The following is a 10631-nucleotide window of genomic DNA, read 5'->3' as shown; positions in this document are numbered from 1 at the left end:
CGGTACTCACAATGTAAGAAAAGAATCGTCTCAAAGCAGAAAAACTCTGTCATACTTTCTGCACTTAGCAGAGACTATGACAGGCATATCGACCAGTCTGGGAGTACAGACAGACAGCAAACACCCAAATAAACAGAGATATCGTTGAGGCACAGAGCAAGCAGGAAATCAACCGGACATATCTGATTATTTGTTTGATGAGAATCGAATGTATTTGGTTTAATGTCTGGTCGAGGTGTCCTTCACATGGTATTGTATACAATTACCTGCTTCAACTGGTACCTGGACTGTACAAAAAAAAAAAGATAAATATTTATTTTAGCTTATGGTCTCAGAGAAAAAAAGTTAAAATGTTGTGGTCTTCAGTATGGGAATCCAAAAAGCCTTAACTCCTACAACTTTGTTGCTATCTAGAAAAAAAATATTAGTTAATAATCATGTATTTACCCTTTATATGGAAACTCCAGCATTGCAACATTTAGTAAAACCATGTGCAACTAAAAGTTCCCTTGAACTTTGCTGACATAAAATGTCTGGTATGTTATCACTTTTTTTTCTCTCCTTACAGTGGATAAAGACCCTTGTAGAACAGAAAACATAAGTAAGAACCTGGCTAGTCTTTGCATGGTTCTTTACCATGTAGAATGTACTGAGAATAGCCTGAGAATTTTTAGGCAGCAGAAAAGAGATGAACACACCAGGTAATAGTAGTTTTAGCTTTTTTAACAATATGTTTTTTGTTTTGTTTTGTTTTGTTTTGTTTGCTTGCTTGTTTGCTTCCTTTTGCATGTTTCTGAAAACAAACAACAAGAAAACAACAAAAAACAAGAAAACCGTATTCATGTGACATAAAATTATTTAGTAGGTAATTCTAATGCAGTAAAGAAAAATTATATACGTGCATTTTTATTTTACCAGTCTTTTCAGCCTCCGCGGTGCGCATATGAGAGCAGAGAAATACTTCCCTCTCGTGGCTAAAACGTGATTGTATACTTTTTGTGTAATCAACCACAAACTTTAATCAAAGGCGTGTTATAATCTGATTTATTCAATTAAGTTCATTGTCCCCGAAGAAATGTATGAGTCTAACTGCGGCCTATAGGTTTTACGCAGTCATCGTGCATCTCTATCCTGATAGCAGAAGTTGAAATGCAGCCCATAGTTGCATTAGACACTATTCTTGTAATGATGTTACTTTGAAAATGCCACTCACAAAATGGTGCGGGTTTGACGTAAGATTCAGCGCTTATGCGGAAAAGCGTCTTTAAATGCTCCACCCTCTAATACCGGAAACAAACCCAGGGTGTCATGTGATGTTAGCTTCTGGTTTAGCATGTAGAAATCGGAGATAAAATCATTAAAGGTAGGTAAAATCTTTTAAATCGTTGTTTTGTTTTTTGTTGTAAAAACCTACATGCTGGTTAAGCAGCTGTTGGTGGCTGAACTTGATTAACGAACGAAGTTAAACTTAGCTGCCTTGTTAGCTTGTTATATTTAACATAAACGCTGCACCAGAAGAAACGTACAGCTTCTCCTCGTTTATTATAATATCTTGTTGTTAAAACATTTTCTTTCTCCACAGAGTCGTAGAGAGGGAGATAAAAACACACCATGGCAGATGTGAGTATGGTTTATTTACTTCTAATAGCAGCTTCAATAGATATTTTACGCAATAATAATATGTTAACTCTATAAATGATCGTCAATATCATTTAGTCTGATGGGATTAAGCTTGAAAACCTGGTGCGTTTGGGTGAAGACGGAAAACTAAATGCTGGGGCATGAAAGAAATGACTTTAATCCGCTGTTTGCTTCTGTTTACGTGAATCACTGGGTCAGTCAGGAGTCTCATGATGGGTTGTAGACAGACTAGACCGGATATATCCAACTGTTTTAACAGTCATTCTAGCAAAATCATCTGTAGAGTTCTCTATCGAAGTAGCTAAAACATTCACATTCTTCAACTCTGCTGCTGAGAATCAAGGAAATATTTTTTTCAGAAACATAAAAAAAATAATAAAAAAGGATGATGAATTACAATTTATGATATCAATTACTGCATTATAGGACACAGCTGCCATGTGGCCCCATCAAAATGGGACAATGTCACTGAACTTCTGGGTTCTAAACTCTTTTTATCAGAATTTCAAACCGAGTCAATTTAAATTCCAACCAAAGGATCTAATATATTATTATCCGTGATTCAGAATGGGGCCATAAAAAGTCTGTATTTAATTTAGTGTAAAAATGGTTACAGAGTAGGTTGGTAACTAACTTAGAAGTAAAATATAAAGGACTAGTTTAGATCAGGAGTTTTGAACTGACGCATATTTAAGGAAAGAAAATGTATATAGATCTTTCATTTGTTATGTGGTCACTGACAGAATATGCTGTCTGCTCCTTGACATTCAGCACTTCTGCTGGTTTACTCACTGTGATTAGATCCTACGAAAGACCTATGAACCATGTTGTTTAATCCAGTTACCAACATGTTTTTTTCTTCTACAGGATTTAAAGAGATACCTGTACAAACAGCTGCAAAGGTTGGTGGTGTTGAAGAATCACGGTTGGCAGTTCGGGGTTTCTTCAAAGTTGCTAAATCAGCTATTTGTTCTCCTCAGTGTTGAAGGTCTTCACGCTGTTGTTGTCACAGACAGAGATGGCGTTCCAGTTATCAAAGGTAAGACCGGGACTCCTGTGACAGCCGTTGTAATGGAAACCTTTAAATGTATTCTATGAGTTGCATATATTTTCTCTGGAGATGGTTTCTCTTTCTCTTTCTCTCATGTGGATGAATGCTGTGTCCCTGCAGTTGCCAATGACAACGCCCCTGTCCATGCCCTGAGACCTGGATTCTTATCCACCTTTGCTCTTGCTACGGATCAGGGCAGCAAGCTCGGCCTCTCTAAAAACAAGAGCATCATCTGCTATTACAACTCCTACCAGGTTAGAAGATGCATAATATTCTGGTGTTAGACGACCTCCTCAAACACAGTTCTTTTTTTTTTTTCTTAATGTCTTGTCTACGCAATGTCAAAAAGAACGACGGGAGACTCAGGCTCGTTTAGCAGCCACTGAGTCAACCGCAAACACTTGTGTGTGTGCGAGTGAAATGTGAGGCCATCTGTCTGACAATTGAAGCTTGACATAATGTGGGTTACTCACATGATGATTATTTTTGAACGTAGCAACAGAGTGGCTGCAAAAAGAATAGCATCAATGAGTTATGATCACTCCACCAGACCTCTTTCTGCATGAAATGTTGTAGTGGGAGCACAACAAGAGAGATGTGTACATATGTGGGTCTCCAAGGCTCAATGAGGTCAAGCAATACTAGGAAAAAGAGCGGGCCAAAATTCTATCATAGTGATTTGAAACTGATAGTCAGAGAGAAATGTTGTGCTGAAAGTGCGTTAGACGAGGTGGTACCGGTAGCTGTAAGGGGGACGGTTTCCCATAACTGTAGATTAAATCATAGTGTAGAGTTAATACTAGAAACAGTGAATGTTTTTTTTGTTTGTTTTTTTCACAAATAGTATTAACCCCTAGCGTTTTCTGTCAGGATTCAACTATGACTTCTTGGAAATACTCAAATACGTAAATCTGCATGTGGTTATTTTGTGTTTTCTTAAAACCTTCTGAAAAAAGCACATTTAGATGTCGTGCAATCTCCAGTTCCTAATTGACAAAAACATTTATTTTTATTAAATTTCAAAAACGTTTTGTGATTGTGTCACATCAGCACCAAAGGCTCCAGTTTCCGATCACATCTTACCCTTTAGTTGATAATATTGATTACTTGATTTTGGTCCACGTTGGTAGGATTTGATATTCTGCCTCCATGATGCCGTGTTATGTTTGTGCTGAACAGATTGTGCAGTTTAACCGGCTCCCTCTGGTCATCAGCCTCATCGCCAGCAGCAACGCCAACACAGGTGAAATGCATTGTTTCAGCCATTTTGAAAGGTGGATAACAGCTGAGCTAAGACGTGTTTCTGTGTCCTCAGGCCTCATCATGAGTCTGGAGAAGGAGTTGGCTCCACTAATAGAGAATCTGAGGCAGGTGGTCGAGGTGACATGAGTTCAGATCGGCAGCAGATTGCACCAAATTGCTCCCAACTCATCATATTCCTGTTGGTTTGCTGAGATGTTCAGGTCATGTTGGGGAGATTTCTGTAGTTTCTCATTGTTTATGGATCAGTTTAAATAAACTTTGTGCTCCGTTTGCCAAGGTTTCATTCTTCTGTTGAGTTAAAGTCTGAATAAATGTTCACATTTTGACAACTAATATGGTGCCGCCTCTTTTTCTCTTACCTTCCTATATGTCACTAAAATTGTCTACTGTACTATATTTCACATATTTTACATTTTAATGTATGTTGGACTTTGAATTAAAAGAGCACATATAACTGAAAGTCAGGAATTTAAACCTTCAATGGAGGTTTGTTGGAAAAAAAAGTGAACATTTTATAAAACAAGATTAAAAATAGATATACTACAGACAGTTTGAGTTTTTATTTAATCAGATACATTTCAATTAGCTTTACTCCCACTTGAGGTGAATTAAAAAAATAATATACATAAACATAACATAAAGCATTCTGATTCACTTCAAGCACCTGTTATTCTGCTTCTACCCTCATTTATGTTGAGTCTATAAAGCTACAAGTCAGTCATAACTCAAATATTACCAAAACCATTCCTGCACTGCAGTGTGTCCATCAAAACTACACTGACATGTCTCAGTTCACAGCTAACATTGTTTTGAAAGTGCACATTGTAACAAAAGAATTTAGTTTGATATTTACATAAAACATATTTGCGTGAGTTTTGAAATGTTTTTTTTTTCTTCAGTGAGAGCACTGCTGTTCACCATACATTTTTTTTTTTTTTATCCAGGAACTCTACAGAACTGTCAAAATCCTTCAATAGGTTGGTCATAGACACATTCCAGATCTGCCTCATTCCTTCAGATATCCTGGCATCTTCTGTGAGAATGGAGCTATTGTCCTGTTTCTTCATGGATGACCATCATCGCCCTTTTCTTATCTGAGACTGAAAGCAAAAGCAAAGATTACAAATGCTGATTTGAGAACACTGGTTTCAGAAATGGTGATGGTTTCAAAAAAATAAAAGCCACAAGTTTTTTTTTGTTGTTTTTTTTGTTTTTTTTTCCAGCAATGGTTGCAAATTTCTTCTTTTGCAGTTGTGAAACAGAAGAGATGAGGAGCAGCAAGAAAGGAAATCATATTACAGTAATAAGGAAGTAGATTTATGGTACGTAAGCTTAAATGTTTCAGACCCAAAAGCAATGTGTTGTAATAATTGACTTTCCCTCAGCTGCTCAATCCATGCAATCCCCCCTGTTTGACAAAAATCTGGTAAACATCTAATCATTGTTTACCAATGATTCAATCTTATGGCTTATTGCAATCCCTTGCAATAAGCCATGCAAAGGATTGCATTTCTTATTGTCTTCTTTTTCCCAGAAATTGGAAGTTTTGGCAGTGAAAACACATGAATGATGTCCATATTCTTATGTTTCTTTTCCTGCTGACTGTACCACAGATTAAATAATCCGTATGAATCAGTCTGATGGAACTCACCAGCTTCCAGTGGAGGATCTTAATCCATTCGTCTGCCTCAACTCCTGTCTTTGCGCAGAGGTAAAATGTTCGATCGGGAAACACGAGACTGTGGACACACACACACACACACACACACACACACACACACACACACAGGCACACACACACACACACACACACACACACACACACACACACACAGACATACAAAGTTACTTCAAGCAAACATAGCAGTTTTAAATCAAGTAGAATATGTCTGTTGAAATGTAAAAACAAACAATGGTAAATAAAAAATTTATAAAATCAGTCAGCTGCAGTTTGTTTCCAGTTTATTTCTGAAATGTTCATCTGGTAAAAGTTTCTGCCCTGTTTTCCTCACCTCTCACATTTTGCTCATTTTGGACTTTGTCATCTTGTCTTCCTCTTTCAATTGTCGGTTTTTTGTCTGTTTCATCAGCTTCCTCTTTAAGTTTCAGCTTTGCTTTATGTCACTTTTTTTTTCTCAACAGATTTCTCAATTTTGTTAACTCTTACGTTTTTCATTTTCTCTTGTTCTTATGTTTCAATTTACAGAATAAAACCAAACAAACTATTTTTGCTGGGTTAGACAAAAAACAAATATGTTCTTCCCTGTTTAGACAGATGGGTTGAATGTGAAATTATTTAAATGATTGTGCCAACATCTAGAACGCAGGTCAGTTTCCTCCACTGTCGCCTTAGACTTCCCTTTATTAGCACAAAAAACATCAATGTTTGAAAAAAAAAAAAGTCAATATGGGGAAGTTCAACTCAGAACTGAAAAGAGGGTTTTGTTTATATTTGCAGGTGTTTTGGAGGGTTTCAAACTGCTGTAAAATAATAGATAGCAATCAGGATAACACACATGATGGAGCACAGACCAAAAGAAAATAAAGTATTTTTTTTCCCATGAGAAACTGAAACAATGTGGCTACTTTTTATTTTTGTTTTTTTTATTTTTTTTTTTTTTGCTTAACATGAGTTGAGCAATAGAAAACATAGCACAGCTAAGGAGGCAGAAGTGGTAACAGTAACACAATGTGAAGCCTGTCTTACTGACAGCACAAACCTTCTCTGTTTATTTTGCAGTTTATGAACAGTTTATTACTTGTTTTGTTATTAATGACACTATGCAACCTGCTTTAGTCAGGATTTTCTTTTGCTAGGAATGAGATGAATATTTGTGCACCAGAACATGTTCATCTCTAGGACAGAGAACCTATCCCACGGTGACTGTATTTGTACATTAACATGGCACCTTCAGTCATCTGGAAATTGTGTCCAAGGATGAACTATACTTATCAAAGCTCACAGTTCTCTTCCTGCTATCTTGTTTGATTTATTTAGATATTTTTCATGATATCACACAAAGAAGCACTGTGTTTGAGACTGTTGTATTAACATAGAGTACACCGAAAGGCGTGTCTTTATTTAAGTCATATGTGGTCGGATCGTTAAAAGTCTTGACATAATGAGGGCTTTTCCCAAAACCAAAAAGGTTGTGATGTTGTGGAAAACACCAAAGTACTTCTCTGTAAAACTCGTTTGACTTCCAGCTGATTATTGTTTTTGTTTAAATCTTGTGTTTGACCCTATTGTGCTATTTCTTTCCATTCGTTAATGACAAATGCTCCTCAAGTAAAAGATTCATACCAACACAGTAAGTTACGTACCAGAAACAGTTGACTTTGTCCTGAGAATAGTCAAACTGGACAGCAGAGCAAGATGTTAAATCCAGCGTCCGAATGGGCTCCTCACACTGCAATGAGGAACAACGTAGCTGATTAGATGCAAGTATGGATTAACTTGATCAATAGATAGCACATACTAACATTTACCATTTATCAAATAATTAACCTGTCAAATAGTTGTCAAATTTATAACCAGGAATGTGAAATAACCTTACCGTTTTGTCTTTAAAGTACTTCAGTTCATTTCTATGGAGTGTAAACCACCTTTGTTTCCAATTCTGTCAAAAAAAACAAACAAAAAAAAACAAGTTTCAAATATATCTGTAAATTAAAGGTGATGCTAGATTTTAAGTATGAGCAGCCAAGTCAGTAAAACTGAAATTTGAGTTTGGATTCTAAATGTATCTGAGTATCTGATGATTGTTTTTCTAATGTGTAGAGATGGCCTGATTTCACCTTCACAATTGCTCCTTGTTTCACCAGGTACCCTTCCTTGGTGCCCAGCTGTAATGACATACCATGTGTCAGTAGAAAGGCAGGAGTAATAGTTTAAGATAAAAAAAAAAAAAAAAATAAAAAAATAAAAAACTTTTTCAGTAAAATGAACTTCAAGCAATGTTTGGAGACAATTTCATTCACCAACCAAGACCCACAAATGATATAATTTCATTTCAAGCCTTTGTTTTTTGTGGTATTCATTATTATGGTTTACAAATTAAATTAAATAAACAAAGAAATATATTTCAAACAAAAATAGTCGAACTCAGAAATGCATTTCATCTCTCTGCACTCATTATTTGATTGAACCTCCATCTGGGTGCTTTGCTTGGTCATACAGCTTGGATCCATTAGAGATAAGCAGAGAATGTAATAAACAGGACTGAAACCCACTTCTACATATATTCACACCGACTACATGAGGAACATGCAAATGTAGAACTTCCTCTGGACATAATTTCCTTAAAAACGCCTCACTGACTGACACTGCATATTTTGGCCGTGAAATTTAGCTTGAAATACACAAAAAGTTCGGTAAACGTAGGGATGAAAGGTTTATTACAAGTTGGGATTGAGTGAAAAAGTTAATTTCTATGTTATCTTTTAATCATAAGGTTTCACACCTAAATCAAACACAACCATTCCAATGAACCTTACTAGTCTATAAACCTAAACAATGCATACAAATGAAAACAAAGCTTCTCCTCATACCGATGGTGCTTTGGGGACCAGATCATCTTGTGTCCGACCCGTCTGTATGGCGGTGTGAACTCGCACCGACTCATAGATGGATGGCTCTTCCACACGCCACGGATACGGACTCTTAAGCACGATGAGGGTCCCTGGTTCAAAAACAGAGGGCAAGTTAAATGTTTTACATAATTTTCCCATAATACATTTGTACTCAACTTTTGATTCTACAAAATAAGTTGTAAGAAGATAGCATTATTTAACTGGAGTAACTATCTGCCTACTGTGAGATTGTCAGTTCAATTATTGTTTTCTTTGCTAAATTTTCCAAATACCTCATCTATCAATCCATACATCCATCCACGATGGATGAGTGATCATGAGTTATATAGGACCTGATTTAGGAACGAAATTGTGGAAACAAGCGACTAAAAGGAGGTTGCGATGTTCCGAGGCACATACCGATGGGAAGAGGAGTACTCGGACTGTTCTTTCTAACACCTAAACCTTATCACCCAGTGTTGGGTAAATAAAGCACATGGGACGGAGGATTGTTCTCATCGGATTGCTGATCAATATCAACACCACCTACAGTTAGAAAGTGGAAAATTCCACCAGCATTCCCATGCAAGAATGTCACTAAACCAGAAGTAAACATGTTTTAGAGCCAATTACTGTTTAGAGTCAAGCTAATCTGGACACCACTAACTCAGACTATGCCATTAAGGTTGGAAAAACTCAACATGGAAAGATTATGTCTAAATACTAACAGTTTAAAACTTTACTGCAGCAGATACTTCAAGGTGAACCAATAAACAGAAAGTAAGTTTGTATAGACAGTTTTTTGTTGTGTTGGTTTGGCTTCATTATATTTTTGTTTTTCCTTAATAATTTCTGGGGGAAAAAAACAAACAAAAAAACACTTAATACTCAGCATCACTTCCTATAAAACTCCTATTGGTATAAAAATTGGGGTTCAGACTGACTGAAATCAGGTATGGAATAGAAGGTGTTTTATTGGTGACTCTGATGAATCACAAATCTAGATCTTCATACCTGCATCGCTTCCCAGGAGAGGTTGGTTGGCAAAGTGGCTGACAAAGTCCTGAAGGCTTGGGAACTCGTTAAACCCAAAGATGTAGACATTGTCTCTGCGTGTCACATGAAAATGCTTCACTGAATCCTTTGCTCTGTGTGTTTCAAAGAATGAAAAAAAAAAAACATTTCAGAATTTAGGATTTTTTTTATGTTTTGCATCTGCCAAACACGCAGATTCAACACATATAGTACATACTGCCTGAATGTCTACAGCCCTTAGGCTCAGACTTATTTCTTTCCAGTTTAACAAAGAAACATGAAATACATTCTAGTGGTAATCTAGTAATCTCCTGACCTTTAGGAGAAACAATCTCCTTTAGTGTTTTCTTTTTAGTTCTGGCATGTGACTGACCTGACTGAGAGGGCAAAGCAGCCAGGAGTGCCATTACTGTTCCTCAGGAGATAACTCCCATCTCCTCCATTGGACAGGAGGAGAGCCTCTGCAGCATGCCGGGACAGGTCATAGTGGTACCACCTGCAATGAAAATCATGAAAGTAAAAAAAACTGTTTTCATAGAAATAAACACTTTGATTTGAACAGCCTGATTCCCCAGCACCAAGTTTTGAACAATAAGACACAGTGAAGCCTGATAGAGTTTAATCCCAAATATTCAAAAGTGAAATTGATTTGAGATTTAAGATGCTTTTTATCCCAGGACAGCGAGGGACATTCAATATTGTTTGATTTGCAATTGTTTGTCCACATCAAACCATTATGACATTTGGAGAGATTTCATAAGTGTGAATGTGCCACAGATGTAAATGAAACCGGTAAAAAGGGATGTGAAAGTTCTTCATTTGCATCAAAGGTTGGGAGGAGTTCTGTAAAGACAAACTATCATTTCTAGCTTGAGAAAAAGACGATAAAAAAACCACACTCATCTGATTTGGTTCAGTCGTACACGGATTTATAAGCTCATAATATTGTCTGTAAACTTGAATGTAAAAAAACTTTTTCTTATGAGTTACTTACCCCCAACTATAACCAAATATGACAGTCTAAGTAAATTAAGGCAAATTAAAACAAATACAATCTACTGGTCCATCC

At 36.6% G+C, this 10631-nt stretch overlaps 2 protein-coding genes across 2 annotated transcripts in view; one reads left to right on the top strand and one right to left on the bottom strand.

Annotated features, from left to right (window-relative positions):
• Positions 1–1257: 1257 nt before the first annotated feature.
• On the top strand, positions 1258–4288 carry lamtor3 (late endosomal/lysosomal adaptor, MAPK and MTOR activator 3). Its single transcript, XM_007553071.2, has 7 exons — positions 1258–1363; positions 1583–1620; positions 2509–2543; positions 2622–2680; positions 2813–2946; positions 3872–3935; positions 4008–4288. Exons 2-7 carry the CDS (start codon positions 1612–1614, stop codon positions 4079–4081), a joined length of 375 nt encoding a protein of 124 aa, XP_007553133.1. The 5' UTR covers positions 1258–1363; positions 1583–1611; the 3' UTR covers positions 4082–4288.
• A 203-nt stretch (positions 4289–4491) lies between these two features.
• Positions 4492–10631, bottom strand: part of dapp1 (dual adaptor of phosphotyrosine and 3-phosphoinositides) — a 9382-nt gene continuing 3242 nt past the window's right edge. The window contains exons 3-10 of the mRNA XM_007553068.2: positions 9936–10058; positions 9542–9675; positions 8507–8637; positions 7754–7801; positions 7513–7575; positions 7280–7365; positions 5607–5694; positions 4492–5055 (exon numbers count right to left, since the gene is read on the bottom strand). Coding sequence (XP_007553130.1) covers positions 5032–5055; positions 5607–5694; positions 7280–7365; positions 7513–7575; positions 7754–7801; positions 8507–8637; positions 9542–9675; positions 9936–10058 — 697 coding nt within the window. The 3' untranslated portion in view covers positions 4492–5031. The remainder of the gene's footprint in view (positions 5056–5606; positions 5695–7279; positions 7366–7512; positions 7576–7753; positions 7802–8506; positions 8638–9541; positions 9676–9935; positions 10059–10631) is intronic.

The sequence above is a fragment of the Poecilia formosa genome, unplaced genomic scaffold, assembly GCF_000485575.1.
Source record: "Poecilia formosa unplaced genomic scaffold, Poecilia_formosa-5.1.2 Scaffold54, whole genome shotgun sequence".
NCBI lineage: Eukaryota > Metazoa > Chordata > Actinopteri > Cyprinodontiformes > Poeciliidae > Poecilia > Poecilia formosa.
Note: the sequence above shows the minus strand (reverse complement) of the source record. Positions and strands in the feature narration are given on the sequence as shown.